The 22,750-nt window shown below is 36.0% G+C and overlaps 1 protein-coding gene across 1 annotated transcript in view; it reads right to left on the bottom strand.

The window, feature by feature from the left end:
* STK31 (serine/threonine kinase 31) overlaps positions 1 to 22,750 on the bottom strand; it is an 83,837-nt gene that overhangs the window by 55,378 nt on the left and 5,709 nt on the right. Inside the window, exons 4-11 of the mRNA XM_052639048.1 lie at positions 20,093 to 20,191; positions 15,453 to 15,527; positions 13,797 to 13,955; positions 11,603 to 11,961; positions 10,300 to 10,474; positions 8,210 to 8,325; positions 6,403 to 6,562; positions 3,458 to 3,580 (exon numbers count right to left, since the gene is read on the bottom strand). Coding sequence (XP_052495008.1) covers positions 3,458 to 3,580; positions 6,403 to 6,562; positions 8,210 to 8,325; positions 10,300 to 10,474; positions 11,603 to 11,961; positions 13,797 to 13,955; positions 15,453 to 15,527; positions 20,093 to 20,191 — 1,266 coding nt within the window. The remainder of the gene's footprint in view (positions 1 to 3,457; positions 3,581 to 6,402; positions 6,563 to 8,209; positions 8,326 to 10,299; positions 10,475 to 11,602; positions 11,962 to 13,796; positions 13,956 to 15,452; positions 15,528 to 20,092; positions 20,192 to 22,750) is intronic.

Below are 22,750 nucleotides of genomic sequence, written 5' to 3' on the forward strand. Positions count from 1 at the left end.
CCCATGAACAGTATGAAAAGGCAAAATGGTAGGACACTGAAAAAGGTACTCCCTAGGTCAGTAGGTGCCCAATAGGCTACTGGAGGTTAGTGGAGAAATTACTCCAGAAAGAATGAAGGGATGGAGCCAAAGCAAAAACAATACCCAGCTGTGGATGTGACTGGTGATAGAAGCAAGGTCTGATGCTGTAAAGAGCAATACTGCATAGGAACGTGGAATGTCAGGTCCATGAATCAAGGCAAATTCGAAGTGGTCAAACAGGAGATGGCAAGAGTGAACGTCAACATTCTAGGAATCAGCAAACTAAAATAGACTGGAATGGGTGAATTTAACTCAGATGACCATTATATCTACTACTACGGGCAGGAATCCCTCAGGAGAAATGGAGTAGCCATCATGGTCAACAAGAGTGTCCAAAATGCAGTGCTTGGATGCAATCTCAAAAATGAGAGATGATCTCTGTTCGTTTCCAAGGCAAACCATTCAATATCACAGTAATCAAAGTCTATGCCCCAACCAGTAATGCTGAAGAAGCTGAAGTTGAACGGTTCTATGAAGACCTACAAGATCTTTTAAAACTAACACCCAAAAAAGATGTCCTTTTCATTAAGGGGACTGGAATGCAAAAGTAGGAAGTCAAGAAACACCTGGAGTAACAGGCAAATTTGGCCTTGGAATGCGGAATGAAGCAGGGCAAAGACTATTTTGCCAAGAAAATGCACTGGTCATAGCAAACACCCTCTTCCAACAACACAAGAGAAGACTCTACACATGGACATCACCAGATGGTCAACACCGAAATCAGATTGATTATATTCTTTGCAGCCAAAGATGGAGAAGCTCTATACAGTCAACAAAAACAAGACCAGGAGCTGACTGTGGCTCAGATCATGAACTCCTTATTACCAAATTCAGACTGAAATTGAAGAAAGCAAGGAAAATCGCTAGACCATTCAGGTATGACCTAAGTCAAATCCCTTATGATTATACAGTGGAAGTGAAAATTGATTTAAGGACCTAGATCTGATAGATAGAGTGCCTGATGAACTATGGAATGAGGTTTGTGACACTGTACAGGAGGCAGGGATCAAGACCATTCCCATGAAAAAGAAATGCAAAAAAGCAAAATGGCTGTCTGGGGAGGCCTTACAAATAGCTGTAAAAAGAAGAGAAGCGAAAAGCAAAGGAGAAAAGGAAAGATAAAAGCATCTGAATGCAGAGTTCCAAAGAATAGCAAGAAGAGACAAGAAAGCCTTCTTCAGTGATCAGTGCAAAGAAATAGAGGAAAAGAACAAAATGGGAAAGACTAGAGGTCTCTTCAAGAAAATTAGAGATACCAAGGGAACATTTCATGCAAAGATGGGCTCGATAAAGGACAGAAATGGTATGGACCTAACAGAAGCAGAAGATATTAAGAAGAGGTGGCAAGAATACACAGAAGAACTGTACAAAAAAGATCTTCACTACCCAGATAATCACTATGGTGTGATCACTCATCTAGAGCCAGACATCCTGGGATGTGAAGTCAAGTGGGCCTTAGAAAGCATCACTACGAACAAAGATATTGGAGGTGATGGAATTCCAGTAGAGCTATTTCAAATCCTGAAAGATGATGCTGTGAAAGTGCTGCACTCAATATGCCAGCAAATTTGGAAAACTCAGCAGTGGCCACAGGACTGGAAAAGGTCAGTTTTCATTCCAATCCCAAAGAAAGGCAATGCCAAAGAATGCTCAAACTACTGCACAATTGCACTCATCTCACACCCTAGTACAATAATGCTCAAAATTCTCCAAGCCAGGCTTCAGCAATATGTGAACTGTGAACTTCCTGATGATCAAGCTGGTTTTCGAAAAGGCAGAGGAACCAGAGATCAAATTGCCAACATCCGCTGGCTCATCCAAAATGCAAGAGAGTTCCAGAAAAACATCTATCTCTGGTTTATTGACTATTTCAAAGCCTTTGACTGCATGGATCACAATAAACTGTGGAAAATTCTGAAAGAGATGGGAATACCAGACCACCTGACCTGCCTCTTGAGAAATCTGTATGCAGGTCAGGAAGCAACAGTTAGAACTGGACATGGAACAACAGACTGGTCCCAAATAGGAAAAGGAGTATGTCAAGGCTGTATATTGTCACCCTGCTTATTTAACTTCTATGCAGAGTACATCATGGGAAACACTGGACTGGGAGAAACACAAGCTGGAATCAAGATTGCCGGGAGAAATATCAGTAACCTCAGATATGCAGATGACACCACCCTTATGGCAGAAAGTGAAGAGGAGCTAAAAAGCCTCTTGATGAAAGTGAAAGAGGAGAGTGAAAAAGTTGGCTTAAAGCTCAACATTCAGAAAAGGAAGATCATGGCATCTGGTCCCATCACTTCATGGGTAATAGATGGGGAAACTGTGGAAACAGTGTCAGACTTTACTTTTTTGGGCTCCAAAGTCACTGCAGATGGTGAATGCAGCCATGAAATTAAAAGACACTCCTTGGAAGAAAAGTCACAAGCAACCTAGATAGTATATTCAAAAGCAGAGACATTACTTTGCCTACTAAGGTCTGTCTAGTCAAGGCTATGGTTTTTCCTGTGGTCATGCATGGATGTGAGAGTTGGACTGTGAAGGCTGAGCGCCGAAGATTGATGCGTTTGAACTGTGGTGTTGGAGAAGACTCTTGAGAGTCCCTTGGACCGCAAGGAGATCCAACCAGTCCATTCTGTAGGAGATCAGCCCTGGGATTTCTTTGGAAGGAATGATACTAAAGCTGAAACTCCAGTACTTTGGCCACTTTATGCGAAGAGCTGACTCACTGGAAAAGACTTTGATGCTGGGAGGGATTGGGGGCCGGAGGAGAAGGGGACGACAGAGGATGAGATGGCTGGATGGCATCACTGACTCAATGGACGCAAGTCTGAGTGAACTCCGGGAGTTGGTCATGGACAGGGAGGCCTGGCGTGCTGCGATTCATGGGGTCGCAAAGAGTTGGACAGGACTGAGAGACTAAACTGAACTGAACTGAAGGTTCCACAATATCTTATGAGGTACTGTACTCTATCTAAAGATCTTAGGAGCCATTATCACTCAAGGATCAAGATCCCTCTCCCTAACTGACATAAAAGCTTTACTAGATTTTCTGCTAGAAAAATGTCTAACCTGCTTGCTACTGCTTTTTTCTCTGTGAGTTTTCCCAATGAATGCGGCTCTAATAAGCCTTATATGCCTGACTATTTTACCTTGTTTCCAGGATACATACATACATACATATATATATAAAAACATACTAAATATATCAATATAAAATTTTAACATCATTAAAAAGAAACTAGGATTCATCAAAGAAAAAAAAAGTTCTGCCGCCATCAGTACTGTCTGAAGTCTAAAGGCAAATGCTAATTTCACCTCTCAAATGGTAAACATATTTTAATGTATATTTAATATCTTTTAAAAGTCCAACCTGCAATGTTTTTAAGCGTTTATTAAGAGATAACTCATCAACTTCCAGAATAAAAACTTCTACTGCCATGTACAGCTTCTGTTGTACTTCATTTCTTTCAGCAATCAAAATATTCCCTTCATTCTGAAGGAAGGAAAAAGGGAATAACCATCATTAATATATCAGGTGTTTTTACACACTGACCTATATGAAAAAAACTGATCTCTTAAAATTAGCAAAATTTAACATTACATTCTCCAACATAATATTTAAGACAAACCCCTCTCTTCTTAGATCACCAAACTGACAAAGTTTCTTTTCCTTAATTAGAAATAAGATTTAAATTCCACAATTCTGCTCTGTTAATCTTTACTTTTCCAAAACAATAAAATTTTAGTTAAGAAAATTATACAAGTGTCTGTGACTAATTACATACTGCCTCCTTCCTACTCCCACCCCATGCTCAAGTCATTCACCTATTTATGTTTCAAGATTTACTTAATCTCCAACAGGATAAAACCTCCAATTCCCCCAAGAAGCTATGCCTGGAAACAGATATGAGAGATATCCAAGAACCCTATGCATTAGCTCTATTCTAGTTCTTACTAAACTATATTAAAACTACCTATTTATGTATTTGTCCTATACCTGAAGTAGAGAGAGGAACAGGACGTCTTAAATTTGTGTCTCTACTACCTGTAACGGAGGTACATATACTTAAATGTCCGAATTTTAGAGTATTCTTTTTTGTGTAAGCTCAACCAGACCATTATATAACTAATTATGAAGACAAAAGAAAAGACTCTCTTTCATCAAGAGTACACATGGCGGGCTTTTCTGGTGGTTCAGTGGTCAAGAATCAGTCTGTCAATGTAGGAGACATGGGTTTGATCTGGGAAGCATGCCATGGAGCAGCTAAGCCCATGTGCCACAACTACTGACCCTGTCCTCTACAGCCCAGGAAGCACAGCTACTAAAGCCCTGGTGCTCTGTATGGCCTGTGCTCCTCAACAGGAGAAGCCACGCAATAAGAAGCCCATGCATCACAACCAGAGAGTAGCCCCCGTGTGCCAGAACTGGAGAAAAGTTTGTGTGGCAATGAAGACCCAGCACAGCCAAAAATAAATACACAAATTAAAAATGTTTTAAGAAGTACACATGGCAATCAAAGAACTGTGCAAAATATATAAATGAAAATAACAATCTTAAGATGCAAATTAAATGCAACAAGGGAAATAAAAAGACAACTTTATCTGAGGGACAATTATGCCTCTGTCCTTAATAATCTACAGTAATCTACTCTTCAATCTGTCAAATGAACTTTAGGGCAATAAAGCCCAAAAGTAAGTCCTGAAGTGTCAGCAGTAGTGGAGACAAATTGTTTTAAAAAATCACATTTCTCCTACTAGAATACCAAATCTGACAAACACTATAAGACCTTTTCCCCTCCGTGTCCTGAATCACTTAACTATTTTCAAATGAAAAAACAGAAGTTAAAAAGCAGTTCTTTTTCAAGTTTCACCTTACTACACGAAAATAATTGTGAAATATTTTAATGATGGCAGTATGGAAATAGAATACACTTCGTAATCAAGACATCTGGTTTAAAATTCCAGATTAACATTTAGAAGTATATAATCTTGAAGTATGTAATCTTGAGCAATTTCCTTAAACCTTGTGGGCCTCATTTTCCTGAGGAGCAAAAATGCCCATGTTTATAAAGTACCTATATATACATGTTTCTAAAAGATGCAGAAATTATTACTTCTGTCACCTTTTTTTGTCTACCATCAGAAGTGACCAGTAAAGGTCTAATGTGTAAAGTAACCCAAATCTAATCCCCTAACCAAATTAAATATTCCTGGCATTTCCAAAGGCTTAGTTATCTTATTTACTTTTCTCATTCAGAGCCAGTTAGGCTGCCAACTGGCCAAACGAGGTATGACTAGGGAATAAGACCTTTAGGGTACAATCTTCAGAGGCAGAAACCACCAATACTTAAGATAGGACAACTTCAAACTCAAGTATAAAGCTCACAGGTACTATGGAAAGCTATGACTATCTTATCAGGTATCTTATATGAAAAACATGGAGTTCCACTCAGCTGAGTATAATAAAGAAAATTCCCACAGGAAAAAATATTTGTACCTACACTAATTAAGAATTCACATGAAATATTCCATTCTTCATACCCCTTTCCTACCCACATATAAAGGACAGGACAGGAGAGTGAGGTCACTCAGTTGTGTCTGACTCAAGGTACTAGAGTGGTTTGCCATTTCCTTCTCCAGGGGATCTTCCCTAACCAGGGATCGAACCCGGGTCTCCCACATTGCAGGCAGACGCTTTACCGTTTGAGCCACCAGGGAGGCACCCACATAGAATTACCTTTTCAAGAACAGATGGTTTAGAGAGCATTTAATAGTAAGGCAGAGTCCTATACTGTAGCATAAAGCATGCCCCTGTGACCAGAAGATCCACATTAGCAGGTGTGGGAGTCATCCTGGCTTATAAGCCTCATGCCCCTCAAAAACCATTCTCTCTTATAGGTATAGCTCCCAGGGTCCCTCAAGGAGTATGCCCAGTTGTTTAGTATTTGTAGTTTGCAGTTCCTCCCAATCCAGATACAATTTACCAATCAGGGATTTTATTTACCTAAACAATGTTGCCAGTAACATGACTGAAATTTCAATTTATCAAATTACCAAGGGAACAGAGAGAGGTAAATCCTCAGGCAAAATGGGAAAAGATTTTGTTAACCCTTTTCCACAACCACTACTCATTTACCTTACCCTTCTTCTAAGGCAACAAAAGAAATCAAATTACTAATATGAAGATATTCCAAAAGTTAAAGATTTCATATAAAGTGTCATTACAATATCTGCAGTCCTTCTGCTTTTTTGAAAGATATTATCTCCTTATAGTCAACAGATAAAAATCATAATGGAGAAAAATTCTTGACCCACCACATTCTCACAAGTTTGAATCTTCTCCTGAGCCAGATTATATTCTGCCCAAATTAGCTCTAATTCATTCAAAGAAGCTGGGATAGTAAAGCAGTCTTCATTCAACACTTGTATAGCATCTGACAGGTCATTTCCAAAACGAACACTGATACTGACACGTCTATTCAAAAAAAAAAAAAATAGCAAAAGGAAAAGATCAAGAAATGTTTAAGGTGGTGCGAGAAAAAAAATTACACAAATAATAATGGTCTAAAGTTACTATTTACAACACTGGCTATGAAGAGGTGTTTTTTAAAACTATATAAAATCATAGATAACTTTGATACAAACCTTTAACTAAAAATACATTTCACTGGGAAAAAATTAAATATTTTATATAAAAGGACAGCTTCAAAAGTCCACAGAATTAAAATGATATAAAATTAGATTTGTAAATACTTCTTTTAAAATGTTATATTTAAGCCAATTTTATCAAGATGAAGGCACAGAGTACTTGTACCTTAATAAGCAGACCATCATTTGCATAATCTTAAAAAAATCCCCCCAAAAAACCCAACAAAGCAATCAGAGAGGCCAATTTAGGAAAACCAACAAGGTTCACCATTTTATTTGTTTTAGCTTCCAACCAGACTTCCGCCATTCTAATAGCACACTATTTCCTCAAATACAGGTCAAAATATATTGAACTATTTCGGTCTAAAGTCTGTCTCACAGCTTTTCCAGTGTAGTTACTTTGGCTGTGCATTAAAAGTTGATTAACCTCTAGAGAGACCAAATTATTCAAACTATTTAAAACCTATAAACCAGATGCTGACTGACAGATTTATACTGGAAAATAGATTCCCAATGGACAAAAAATGAACACACCGTATTAATTGAGAGCAACATCTTAGTGTTTCCAAGTACATGAAGAAATGAATTACTGGTTTAAATTTTATGCATAGCACAAAAACAGAACTAGATTGTTTTGAGAACCATTTTTTCCACACTCCAGAAAAGGGTGCAAAATTATCCCTAACCAACAATAAAGCAATTTTCTATAAAGTAAAATACCTACTTAATTCACATATAGAATCTGGGACATGCTGATTAAGTCTCTCACAAGTGTGAGACTTGCTAACCAACTGCTTTTCTTCTGACTCCATGAAGATCACTTTTCCTCTGATTTAGGAAGACTACTTTTGTCTTTCTTTAGACAGAGTATAATTAAATAATCTGGATTACTGAAATCTATAGTTTCTGTATAGGACTGAAAATAACCCCAAGCAAAACAATGGGACCTAGTAGTTTCCCATCAAACTATTACTTAGAAGTTGTGTTGACTTTTTAATTCCATTCTCATATACAACTTTAGACACCATCATCCCACATGGTGACAATAGAACACTATAAAAACAGTATAAAATTTGTCTCAGGAGTAACTATCTTTAGTTTCCCTCTTTAAAATAATGAAAATACAAAGAATAAGTTTCAAAGTAAATATGAAGTGGGAGGGGACATGGGTAAATCCATGGCTGATTCATGTTGATGTTTGGTAGAAACCAATGCAATAACTGAACAACTATATATATGTGTATATATACATACATATATATATATATATACACACACATATATATATATATATATATATATATATATACACACATGGAGAGAAAGAGAGACAGAGAAAACCGGGAATAAAACCATCAAGGTTCCCCACTAAAAAAGTTAATTTTAAAAAAGAAAAAGCAAAAATGAAATAAAGAAAACACAACTAATCAGCATTGTTTTAAAGCATTCTCCTCAAAAATTCGCTTTTACCTACCTAATTCCTTTCAATATTTCAACCTTAGCTGCCAGATTTTTCATTCTGGTACCTATACAAGTCTTCAGAGCACTTTCCAAACGTTTAGTCAAATCCACGGTAGTTGCTTTCTCTTGCTGAAGCAAAGAAGAAACATATCTTAGTCACACATAGACCCACATAGGAAACTGTATTTCTACTGTTATTTAAATAACTTTTAACTAAAATTTTAAAGGATTTATGAGGCAGTGTTCCCTGAAGAATGCCACATATGAATTCAAGGGTTGGAGATTGAGTTCAACTACCAATGGTCAATGACTTAACCAGGCCCAAGTAATGAAACCTTGATTTTAAAAAACTCAGAATGATGAGGTCTGGGGGAAGCTTCCAGACTGGTGAACAAATCCATGTGCTGGGAGACTGACAGGTCCAGAGAATCCTCCAAACGATCCCCATCTCCACTCCCATCATAACTTCCTCTTTGCGGAGTCTTTTTATATTTGCCTGTTCCTGAATTGTATCCTTTATACTAAAACTGTCACCGTAAGTACAGCACTTTCATGAGTCCTGACAGTTATTACTGAATTGAGAGCAAGGTGCGGGAGTGGGTCATAGAAGTCCTAAACTGATAGAAAAAAGTATGGGTAGCCTGGGACCTGATTTGTGGCTGGTGCCTGAATTGAGCTAAGTCTTGAGGGACTTAATCCTTGTGGAGTCTGAGATAACTCTTGGCATTTAGTGTCAAAAATGAACTGTGGCCATTCAGTTGATGTTAGAGAAATGGCAACTCGTGTTGGGGTAACATATTTGGTATTAGAAAAAGTTATACATTTGAAGACTTGAGCAAACCTTGATACTTAACTATCATAAAAGGAAATACATGGAGATATAGCAGCCTGTTAAACAACAATAGGATGCAGATGAAGCACTTTTAAGAGATTTATCAAGCAAAATGGAATGTATAGGCCTAACTGGAAATCTGATTGGAAGAAACCAAACATAAATGACGTTCATGGAACAATATGGGAAATCTGAACACTGGATATTAAATGATATTATGGGATTCCCTGGTGGCTCAGCTGGCAAAGAATCCTCCTGCCATGCGGGAGACTTGGGTTCAGTCCCTGGATTGGGACGATTCCCTGGAGAAGGAAAAGGCTACCTACTCTAGTATTCTGGTTTGGAGAATTCCATGAACTGTATAGTCTGTGGGGTCACAAAGAGTCGGACACGACTGAGTGACTTTCACTTAGTGTGAACATAAGTTAGTGAACTTAGTGAAAGGATTATTACTAATCTTTAAATGTAATTGTATCATGGTTATGTCTCTTGAATTTCTTTTCTATTAGAGATACACAATACATTAAAGCATATACATTAAACTATTATGAATGGGATTTGTTTTGAAATTACTAGGAGGCTTAGATTTTTAAAAAGACTATCTATTTAATAATTGTAAAAACTGGGTGATGGATACATAGTACTAATTATTCAATTCTCTTTATAAAATGTTTGAAAATTTCCAGAGTTAAAAAAAATTTAAAGAACATAAAAGGAAATATAAATGAGAAATTATTAATCTTTCAAACATCCAATGAAATTCAAAGATCATTAGTTTGTAGCATAAGAAAAAATTTCATCTATAAATAAGTGTGAAGAAAGAGAGAATAAAGAGTAGGGAGAAGAAGGGATGTTAAGAAAAGGAGACAGAAAAGTATAAAGACAAATAAGAGCAAATCAGAGCTTCCCCGGTGGCCAGATGGTTAAGAATCCACCCACCAATGCAAGGCACAGGGGTTGGATCCCTGGTCCATGAAGATCCCACATGCCTAAGAGCAACTAAGACCATGCACCACAATTACTGAAGCCTGTGCACCTAGAGCCCATGCTCAGAAACGAGAGAAGTCACTGCAATGAGAAGCCTGCGCGTCGTCAGCTAGAGAGTAGCCCCACTCCTAGCAACTACAGAAAGCCTGAGCACAGCAGTGAAGATCCCAATGCAGTCAAAAATAAATAATGAATAAATCTTTAAAAAAAAAAATAAGAGTAAATGAACACAATGATTTCCCAGTTGATCATTCTTTATCTTAAGCCACTGAAACATTCCATACCTGCAGCTCCTGGGCAGTCTGTTCTACTTTCAATTCTAATGCTTTGCACCTTTCAAGAAGAACCTCCTTCTCTGTTTTAAGTTTTTCATTTTCTTCAATCAGTTTCTGGTCCTGCTTAATTTTTGCCAGGCTGACATTAGACCCTAAATTAAAGTCACCAACAGCCAAATTTTCCCTATTAAAAACAAATTCACTCATTTTAAAAACCAAACTGTTTTAAGTGTGACAGAGATAAAAACTTAAAATTTGGCTTTTTATACCATAATAAATATATATATGTGTGTGTATTTATATAAAGTTAATTCTGGAAACTAATCTAATCTTTACCTAGTTTCAACATTCAGTTCAGTTCAGTCGCTCAGTCGTGTCCAACTCTTTGCAACCCCATGAATCGCAGTACACCAGGCCTCCCTGTCCATCACCATCTCCCAGAGTACCTCCCAGAGTACACTCAAACTTATGTCCATTAGAAAGCATTTTAATGCAAACTAGATTTTATAACTGAAGTCATACTTCAAAAGCAATGCCTCCTAATCTCAGATATTTTATATTCCAACTTTTTGATATCAACTCCAGCAAAGACAGTAAAAAGCATTTCTGTATCAGTTTCTCCCAGTCTCTCCTCATTACTCCCACTCCATTTGACCATTTAGTTCCTAAAGCACTGATAAGATCCCAACAAAAAGCTTTATTACCCATGACACAGTATCATGGGCTAGATCATGATACAGAAGTAAAAGGATAGTTTTGTACTTTTAAAAATCAAATCTGGCTTTCTGCTTCAAGTTTATAACTAAAAATTATCTAAAAAGTGAACATTTTTGTTATAATCAAATTCCATCACAGTAAATTTTCACAGGAAGAAAAAAGAGCCTCTCTTTTGTTAGAGAAAAGGCAACTCCCTAAAACTCATTAAAATATTCTCAGAGCCATAGGAAAAACTTCAAAGTTTATCTGAAATTCTGTCTCTTGACTGAATAATTTAGATTTAGGGGTAGATTTTTATGATAAGTGTATTCAAAAGACTTGGAAAGAAGAGTTGGTATGTGAACTTCAAACAATTCAGGAATGATTTTTCTTTCAAAATGACTTTTAATTAAAGTATCCCTGTTAGAGAGGAATTTATTTTTTCAGTGTGTTAGAAAGGAATACCTGTTTGAGAAAAACAGAAATAATCAGTATCATCCCTCAAAATCACTGACATAGCTGAGGACTCTAAAAACATAAGCCTTGACTATTATGACAAGAGCTTCTAACATAAATCAAAAATTAGGTAAGACTAAAAATCCCACTACAATCTTACTTTGGAAATGTCACATTATTTCCTGCATCATTTTCATTCTTCAAGTCAAGAGACATTCTCCCACTTAAGCGCCCCTTTGGCCGGGTGAAGGTTGACTGGCTTGATCTATGCCCCCACAAAGGAATGGGGCTTTTGAGGTTCCTGAGGACAAGCTGACCAGGATCTGATTTTTTTTCCTCACAGACATTAGTGCTGGAAGTGAGTCTGCATTTTTCTGCAAATCCTTTCTTAGCCACCTCTTCCCCAATATCTACACTGCCATACTCAGCCTGTGCAATTACTGTTCCATCTTGATAGGTAGCTTTAATTCTCATTTTAATTTCCTTTTCAAAAATCAAGCTCCCCAAAAAGGTTCTGCCCTAAGAAAGATAAGAAAAAAGAAGATATTAATCAGCTATACCAACGTATTTTTCTTCACTTATTTTTTCTATTAATATCTAGTTTTTCCAATCATCATTTCTTCTTCATTCTGAAATCTCTACAAACGTGGTTTTACCTTGTTGGCTAAATATACTTCCTTATGTGAATACTATACTCCAGTTACACACTTGATAAATCCTTTCCAGAAGAAGAGCTAAGACCTGTACAGGCATCTATATTTATACATGTTTTAAAGTGTACCAATTAAATACCCTAGAATAATCTCTTTAAATCAAGCAGATTCCGTTGACCATTTTGGTCCTAACTAAATATAAAGGTGTCCTGAGGAATTATAGCATGTAAAAATGAAATCTGGTATCTAGGAAAAAGGGGAAAATGTGGAAGCAGTGACAGATTTTCTTTTCTTGGGCTCTAAGACACTGTGGATGGTGACTGCAGCCATGAAATTAGGAGATCCTTGCTTCTTGGAAGGAAAGCTATGACAAACCTAGACAGTGTATTAAAAACCAGAGACATCACTGTGCTAACAAAGGTCTGTATAGTCAAAGCTATGGTCTTTCCAGTAGTCATGTACAGATCTGAGAGTTGAACCATAAAGAAGGCTGAGAGCTGAAGAATTGATGCTTTTGAGTTGTGGTGCTAGAGACCCTTGGGAATCTCCTGGACTGCAAGGAGATCAAACCAGTTCTAAAGGAAATAAATCCTGAATATTTATTGGAAGGATTGACACTGAAGCTAAAGTTGAAATACTTTGGCTACCTAACGCAAACAGCCGACACACTGAAAAAAACCCTGGTGCTGGGAAAGACTGAAGGCAAAAGAAGATGGTGGCAGAGGATGAGATGGTTAGACAGCATCACTTGACTCAAAACACATTAATTTGCACAAACTCTGGGAGGTAGTGAACAGGGAAGCCCATGTGGTCGCAGAGTTGGACACGACTCGGTAACTGAACAACACAGTTCTAGGTACAGAAATGTTTCTTAAAAGTATAGTGCAGACAAAACTACAGTCAGTGACCTAAAAGATACTAAAAACTTCACAAAAAAGAGGCAAAGAGAAGGTTTTCAAATTTTATTGTTCCTTCTAGTACTGATTATTTTCACATAAGTCATTTGAGCTGCTGAATATAAAATACGTATCTGATTACTGCACAGTGTAACGTTCCTTCAATAGCAGTATCAGTTACCAAAAGAATAACATTTTTGCACAGATTTAAAAGGAGGTAGGATTCCTCTTAAGACTACCACTGAAATTATGAGGTCTTCCAGAATCAGGTTGCTAACCTAAAATTTAATGGAAATGAATGCAAACTGGAATCTAGATTAACAGAAACGTCACTGCCAATTACTATGTTGAACAGTTATGAGCCTCTGCCAAGAAGATAAAATCTGATTAATTTACAACTCTGCTTATTTCAAACTTGTCATGTTTATGGCCATAGCTAAAGATCACTTTTATTTTATAAATATTTTCTCAAAAGCAAAAGATAACAATAATTATATGCATCAGTCTCTCAATAATAAGAGACTATTCTTTGAAGCTTTCTCATCAGAAGAAACTATTTACATTTATTATATGTGTATACACACAAACACCAGTCTTATCTGATCTAGAATGTGTATCCTAGCAAAGAAGAGTACAAATATATTATTATATAATTGCTTCTGAATTATTCCATAATGTCACATTTTTCACTAATTTATACAAGCTTTCATATTATAGAAAATGAATGGATTTTAACCAGACATTTTTTTTTTCAAGCACATAGTTTTCTTTCCATTAACAAAAATATTTTAAATCTGTGACTTGCCTGATCAAACTGGGTAACTTCTTGGCCAGAAGGAATTTGTAGTCCCCAAAGTCTATACTTTTTGGCAACACTAGAAAATTGCAGATCCAAAGGAATCTCTACTATATCCGATCGATTCAGAATTTCTGTATTTCCATAGTCAATATATCTCACCAGACACTGGAAAATAATCAGATAAATACTAATACAGAACTTAGATTCAATATCTCAAAAAAAAATCACATATTTGCTGCTTTTTGTCAATTACCTGTAAATCATGACAGCATTTCACCTGAAATTGTCTAAATGCATTCAGAAACAAGAGCTCCAGCAATATCCTCAAAATACAGAAAACCCATAGTCCATGAGATCCCAGGGACTTTTCTATTTGGTACTAGTTCAACTAGTACCAAACTACTATTTCCAACAGTACCATTTCTCATTTTGATTTTTTTAAACAGTGTATTTAAATAAACATAAGTCTTTGAAACTTATGACTCTCTTCTATCTCTAATGTTAAAAACCAATCAACATTCTTAAATTCAAGTTGGAAACAATAAAATCTGAAAAGGCAAAGTTTTAGGAAACTTTCTTTGATAAACTTAACTCCAGCTATTAGACCTTTGAAATGAATCAAATTCACCCTTTCCTCCAGCTCTATATCTATAAAAGGTAAAAAAGATAGATAGTTTATCACAAGGTCAAAAGCCATTTCGCCCTTAATTTAAAAAGTTAAAGCCAAATCAAAAGAAAACACAAAATATCATTTCCAGTTGTCAAACTGTGGGGAACAGGTCTATTTTACTAAGATAAATCATAACCTATAACAATAATAAATCACAAGATTTTAAAAATATATTTGGAACATTACTCAAAGCGTTTTATCTTACTTTATTGCACCAAGAACAATATTTACAAAATATTATATATTATAACATATTTTTAAGTCCAAGAAAGCAGACATTAAAAAAAAAAATAGTAACAGAAACCCTACAGAGATGCTTTTACACAGCCTGAGATGTCCAACTGCCACCAAACAACTATTTAGAATCCTATCTCCACAAATTCCCTTAAAAATATTCCAGAATTTCACAATGTAAAAGACAAAATAGCTAAATGCAAAGAAAATTCATCATATTTAACCAAGGCACAAAAAAGAGGCAAGCAAATCTTCACTATTAACGGCATGCATGTCTACTAAGTACAATATAAACGTAATTTTAGAATTAAATGTTCTTTTTCTACTCAATCTTAATAGAATAAACTTTAACTTACTCAGCAAGACTCAAATATAATTATTAAGAACTAAAATACAAAGAACCAACTGGTCACCAAAAATAATGCACAAATTAGGTAATCTATTCTTTGATAATCCGGGGTGATTATATGACAACGTAAAATCAGAATATTTCTGAATCTAACTTTGACTTTTGTAAGCACTTCATTTCTTTTGTTGTTTTTTGAGCGGGGGGATGTATGTTTTAATCAATTCATATGTTATTCAACCATATTTTAAAATTTATTTAATTGGAGGCTAATTACTTTACAATATTGTAGTGGTATTCAACCATATTTTATACCACTATGAATAAGCAATGAAAGGCTAAATAAGCATCAAAGTTTGGAATGAGAATAAATATTCCTCATGGCAAAAAAATGTTGAACACTTGTTCTTGCCTTTTCATCGTTAATGACTTTCAGTACTTGGCATCTGTACCAACATTTATCTTCAGAAAATAATCCACCATAAATCTACAGACAGAAAAAGAAAGCAAAATTATTTGGCATTTTAATGAATAGTAATGCTAAGTAGATTGGCTCATTTACTAAGCACTTTATGTATAATAACTTATTTTATTCTTACAACCCTATGAGGCAGGTACTTTGTTTTCACCATTACATGCCTAAAGTCACAAGCTAGTAAGCAGCAGAACCAGTTCAAACTCAGGCAATTGCCTTTAGAGTCCATCATATTATACTGCCTCTCTAAAAAATAAAAAAAGAGAAGACAAAAAGCATAAAAACTGAAAACTCAAAAAAAAAAAAAAAGCACAAACATCAAAGACTTCAAATCATGCTGTTTTGATGTCTGAAGACATTAATCGCTCTTAAAACACAAACATGCCAAGGTATATGCCACTTAACTATAATTCTTGACCATTACAGGATTCCTATGTTCAACCGGCCAAAAAAGATTCTCACATTTTTTACTTCGGGCTTCCCTTGTAGCTCAGTCAGTAAAGAATTTGCCTGCAGTGCAGGAGACCTGGGTTCGATCCCTGGGTTGGGAAGATCCCCTGGAGAAGGAAATGGCAACCCACTCCAGTATCCTTGCCTAGAAAATCTCATGGACAGAGGAACATGGTGGACTGTAGTCCATGGGGTCGCAAAGAGTTGGGCACGACTGAGCAACTAACACGTTTTTTACTTCACACAGAAGGACCCTGGTATTATTTAAAAATAAACAAATGATATTAGATAATATCCTTAATACTGAACCTTCATTTATTTTAAATTTATATCTTAATTATGTTTAATAAAAGAACAAAGAAAAATTTACATCCTTTAAGTCAGTGTGTCAACCGCACCACTACTGACATTTGAGACAGAATAATTCTTTGGTGATGCCAGTGATACCACCAACTCAATGGACATGAGTTTGAATAAACTCCAAGAGAGGGCGATGGATTGGGAGGCCAGGCGTGCTGCAGTCCACAGGGTCGAAAAGAGTGGGACACGACTGTGTGACTGAACTGAACTCTTTGGTGGGGGAGGGAGGGAGATGTCTTCTCTCCTATACATTGTAGAATGTTTAGCATTCTACGTGTTTAGCATTCCCCCAACCCAGGCCCCCTGCCTCTACCACTATAACATGCCAATAGCCTCCCTTCCAGTTGTAACAAACAAAATTATTCCCAAATGTTGAAAATGTCTCCTGAGGGTGGAAATGGGAGATACAAAGTCATCCCAAGTTGATAATTACTTTAAATCACACATTCTTAATGGGAGAATGGGAGAAATAATATCCCTAAGGGAGTGAATATTGGTTCCTGGAGTGTGGAGGAGAATCTTAGATATTACAGTGGTTTGTAGCCCTCCCGAGTTCAACCCTACCTGACAACATAAACAGATATGCAGTGTATCTGGAGTGTTAAAATGTCTTACAGAGAGGAGACCCACTGGCAAGAAAAGTGCCTCAGAAGGGCAAAATGAAAAAAAGGATTACTTTGTATTCTAAAATAAGGATCTACCACAATCCATTAACTATTCCAAGATAGATAACAGTTAAGAAGGTAGGCTCTGTGAGTTTAAATATTTGATCCACCATTAACTAGCTGGCGACTTTCATAAAGTTATTCTAGCTGTGTCTCAATTTCCAAAAAAAGAAAAAACAAGTATCTGCCTCACAGGGCTGCTGTGAGGATTAAATAATTTGGTACAAATGAGTAAGGATTAAATGAGTTAGTAGCGAAGTGCTTAGAACACTGTCTCTGTCTCATAGAGGGTAAGATTCAAATGCTGCTGCTGCTGCTAAGTCACTTCAGTCATGTCCGACTCTTCGCGACCCCATGGACCGCAGCCTACCAGGCTCCTCTGTCCATGGGATTTTCCAGGCAAGAGTACTGGAGTGGGGTGCCAACACCTTCCCCGCAAATGCTAGCTATCATTATCAAATGCTAGCTATCATTATCATCACTACTACTACTGTATGTATTAAATGATATTTAGCTAATCTTCATTTTTGCCTATTACAAATAATGCTATACAGAATATCTTTGTATAGACACCTTTGTGTACTTTCTGTACTTAAATGTCCAATGGGTAAATTCTTGGCAGAGAAGTTGATGTGTCCATGATTACAGGCATTTACTGTTTTGAAAAAGATGATTAACACTCATATATAGCCATCTGATTTAAAAAAAAGATTCCAATACAATTGAACAAAGAAAGGATTATCATTTCAATAAATGGGGCTGATATAATTGAATATTCATATGGAAAAAGATTAAATGTGATCTCTACTTGAAATCAGGGGCTTCCCTGATAGCTCAGTTGGTGGAGAATCTGCCTGCAATGTAGGAGACCTCGGTTCAATTCCTGGGTCAGGAAGATCTGCTGGAGAAGGGATAGGCTACCCACTCCAGTATTCCTGGGCTTCCCTTATGGCTCAGCTGGTAGAGAACTCACCTGCAATGTGGTAGACCTGGGTTCAATCCCTGGGGTGGGAAGGTCTGTGGGGTGGGAAGATCCCCTGGAGAAGGGAACGACTACCCACTCCAGTATTCTGGCCTGGAGAATTCCATAGACTGTATAGTCCATAGGGTCACAAAGAGTGGGACATGACTGAGTGACTTTCACTTTCAACTTCAAATCACAACCAAAAATTTATTGGAGGTAAATACCATAGCCCTAAATGCAAAAACTTCTAGGGGAAAAACAAAATTGGAGAATACAGTCAAGGCCTTGGGGTAAGTAAAGATATCTTATGTCAGAAACAGAAAGCAGAAGCCAAAAAAGAAAAATTTAATGGATTTCAAATGTTATTAAGAAAGTGAGCAGGGAAGCCATGGACTAAGAGACACTGGCAACACGTGTAAGACAAAGGATTCATTTCCAGAATATATAAAGAACACAAGCAGTTGTCCCTTGGTATCCACAGGGGAGTGTTTCCAGGACCCCCCTCGACACTAAAATCCCTTATATAAAATGTCACAATATGTGCACATAACTTTCATATATCCTCCCATACAATTTAAAACATTTCTAGATTATCTGTAACACTTAATACAAGGAAAATGCTATGCAAATAGTCGCCAGTATGTGGCAAATTCAAGTTCTGCTTATTGCAATTGCCTGAAAAATTTCTGGAATGTTTCTAACCTGCAGTTGGGTGAATTCATGAACGTGGAATACATATATAATGGAGGCCCAACTGTATAGAACTTCCTATAAATCAATCAAGACAAATAACCTTGAAAACTGGAAAAAGATCTAAATAGGTACTTCACAAAAGATATCCAAATGGCTAATAAAACTTGAAGAGCATGCTTAAGCTCAGATTCCTAAGGTAAATAAAAGTAAAATCACAAAATAACATTACACACCCACCAGAAATGGCTAGTATTAAAAAGACTGACAATGTAAAGGGTTGGTGAAGACACAGAAGAACTAGAACTCTCAAACTTTGCTGGTAAAGATGCAAAGTGGTTCAATACTTTGCCAAACTGACTGGCTGGTACCTACTAAAGTGAAACACACCTACTCTATGACTTGGCAATTTCACTCTTAGGTATATACACAAAATAAATTAGTTAAAACATCCATCAGAAGTCTTGTATAAGGAGTTCATAGCAGTTTCATTCACAGTAGCCAAAAACTATAAACAATCCAAATGCCCAGCAAAGGAGGAGATTAATTTTGGTGTATTTATATATTTGGGCTTCCCTGGTAGCTCAGGTGGTAAAGAATCTGCCTGCAATACAAGAGACCCAGCTTTGATCCCTGGGTCAGGAAGATCCCCTGGAGAAGAGAATCCCAACCCACTCCAGTATTCTTGCCTGGAGAATCCCATGGACAGAGAAGCCTGGCAGACTACAGTTCATAGGGTCGCAAAGAGTTGGACAAGACTGAGCAACTAGTATTTTCACTTTCATACACTGAAATACTGCATAGGTTGAAAAAGAACAAACATACAATAATATGGATAAATCTCAGAAATTACATTGAACAAAAAAAGCCATACATACACAAAAGAGTATATATATTGTATAATTTAAGAATAGGCAAATGAACCTATGGTGACAGAAGTCAGAATAATAGTTACCTCTGTTAAAGGACTACTGACTAAGAACTGACTGAAAGGGGCCTGAGTGAATTTTCTAAGCTGACAGAATTGTATCTTGATCTGGGTGGTGATCACACAGATGAAAACATATGAAAAATTCATCAAGCTGTGTACTTAAAAGATACATACTGCATTGTAAATTATGCCAATTAAAAAATACATGCACATATATACTGTCAAACTGTTCTCCATAAACATCTCTCTTATAAATTTTTGTGAATCAAGGTCAAGGACAATGATTCTATTCTGTTCACCACTGTGTTAAGTACCAGTGTTTAACACAGTGCCTGGTAGATAGCAGACAGTTCATAAGTATTTTTGAAAAAATAAATTTATAATGACTATAGTCTATACAAATTCTAAAAATGTGCCTCTTTCTTCAAATATAACAAAAATTCCAAAATCTATAAAATCTAAGATCAGGAAAGCTAACAGGAAAGATGGAATAATTGTATCCAAGAATATGGCTCACCTTCTTTGGATCAAGATTCCCAAAAACTGAATTGGCAAGGGGACAGACTTCAGACAGTGAACAACCAATCTTCATAATATCCTTATTTCTATTGATACTCTAGAAGGAAGGACAGACATAAATTCAGTAAAATATTATTAATATTTGCAATGTTATACAAACAAGAGTTCTACTACGCATGATACTTAAAAGGTTTTGGAGCATTAGAAATTAAATAAATTCTCACATCATTACTTTTCATCATTCAAATGAGTTCTTTACTAGAAATGGAACTAGGCTATAGAAAATTTTTACCTCCCAATGAGTTCAAATTACATGGAATTCAAAATTAGATACTAAATATTATTAATATCATATGAAGAGATAACTTTGTCTCTGGATTTTACTTTAAATCAAATCCTAATTGCTCAAAATAGGTACCGTATTTTAGTCAAGTGACATGGGTCTTCTCACATATTTGTTGCTGTGTACAGGAAAAAGATGTAAAACTGATTTCAAAATATATAGGTTCCTCTGTACATAAACACTGTTATCTACTTAGTAAATTTATTTCTCATAGGGGCATGGGTTAAAGATTTTGAAACTACTTTAGATGTATACGAGGATTGAACAAATAAATAAATACACTGTATATAATGAAAGCAGGCAGAAAGAAATTACAAATAAGGAAGGCAGGCTAGAATGAACCTGCAACGTTTGATTACAATTGTGAAGTATCAGTATGAATTCATGTATATATACATACATATGTACACAAGTACACATGTTTATGTGTGAATATATGTATATATGAAAGAATACAGATAAATATAAATATGCACGTGTTAGTTATATGTATTTGTATTTTTGTATTACATTGATAAATTTATTTCCTAGCTCTGTCTGCTAAGAGGAACTAGAAGCAATAATACTCAAGTAGCGACAAGCACACCTAGTACCCAGATCTTGATTTCTAAACACCATTCTCTGATAAAAGAAACAAGATTTCTCTGGAGAGTGGATCATTCCAGGACAAGGACAGGGAAATAAATGATGATCCTGGAATATCTGGCGATGCCAAAAAGTAAAGAAATATTCAAAAAAAGAATGAGTGTAGCTTAAATGATACCTTAGACAACGTGAACAATCTCCTAACGGCCAAAGCTGGAACAATGTAAACAACAAAATAAATGACAGTACTAGATTATAAGCCACAGGTGTATACTAATATAAATAATTGACTGACTAAACAAAAGGTCATGAGGAAACAACTCTTCCTTAATGAGTAATTCCAATTAACAAATGCAGAGGGAATGAGGAAAACAGAAAATCATCATCAAAGACCATAGTCATAAATAAAATATCCGTGGGTAAAAAGTTTAAGAAAAACAAGATTAGATGGTCTCAATGTATCTTCTTCTAAAACACTCATTACTTACAAAAGGAAAAACAGTAACTTTACAATTGACACATAGCAGTTATCCCCTTATAAAGTGCATCAAGGTTAATATCACCAATAAAGAAATATCTCCATATTATAAGTCCTCAATATGACATAATTTCAGTACATCATACTGTAGTATGTACCGTAGGGCTAGTCACTTCTGTAGTACTACTGCCAATTTGTTTACGAGAAACCATAAACAAATACAAACTGAGGGATCCTCTATAAAGTAACCAGTACTCATTAAAAATGTCAAAATCATGAAAGATAAAAGTATAAAAGAACTACCAAATGTTGGATGAGACTAAGGATACATGACAACTAAGTAAAATGTGAGATCTTGAAGCAGATCCTGGAATAGAAACAAAAAGAAAATAAGAAAAACACTGGTGGAATTTGAATTAGGGCCGTACTTAAGAGTTACTAGTACTGTACCAGTGTCAATTTCCTGACTGTGACCACTGTACTATGGTTATGTAAAATGTTAGAAACAAGGAAAGCTAGGTGAAGGGCATAGTATTGAAAATAATTTTACAACTTTCCTGTAAGTATAAAGTTATTTCAAAGTAAACCGTTAAGTACGTATGTTCTTTAAAAATATATCAATAACACAGTCAATAAGGCTAGAAAGAATATGATTATCTTCGATAAATGAAAACAAACTCTTGAGTTTCTATGCACAGTAAAAATGTGAAGTGAATTCAAACCGACCCCAAAACACACTGAAATCAGTCTTTAATAATCCCCAGGAATGAACTCTCTGAAGTTCAGAATACACCAAAACATTTTACATAATTAGATTTTGTAGCTATATGGACTAGCATAAATGGAAGCTCTTTATTCAAATGTCAAATCCTTAGGATTCCTCCAATGGCTACTCAGCAAACTAGGCCTACTGAAATTTTCAAAGTGTTCTCATGTAAGTGGCTTAAATGGCAGAAAATCCAAAGTGGTAGAAAAACAGAGAATACATGTGAGCAGATCTTCATCTTGACCTGCCTCCGTATGTTTCTAAATCTCTATTTACTCTTCATCTACAGCCTATCAAAACCCTAATCAAATGCTATAATTAGCTTTTTTTCTGCTATATTCTTTCTGTAGAATTACTGTTTTATCGTTGCCTTTTCTGTTAAACAGTATGTACATATCAGGTGTTAAAAAGTACATCTTACAATTGAGCAGGGGAGGAAATTACACAGAAAATTAGCATCGTGCAGCATTTTTCAGAAAAAAAA

The sequence above is a fragment of the Budorcas taxicolor genome, chromosome 4, assembly GCF_023091745.1.
Source record: "Budorcas taxicolor isolate Tak-1 chromosome 4, Takin1.1, whole genome shotgun sequence".
Taxonomy (NCBI): Eukaryota; Metazoa; Chordata; class Mammalia; order Artiodactyla; family Bovidae; genus Budorcas; species Budorcas taxicolor.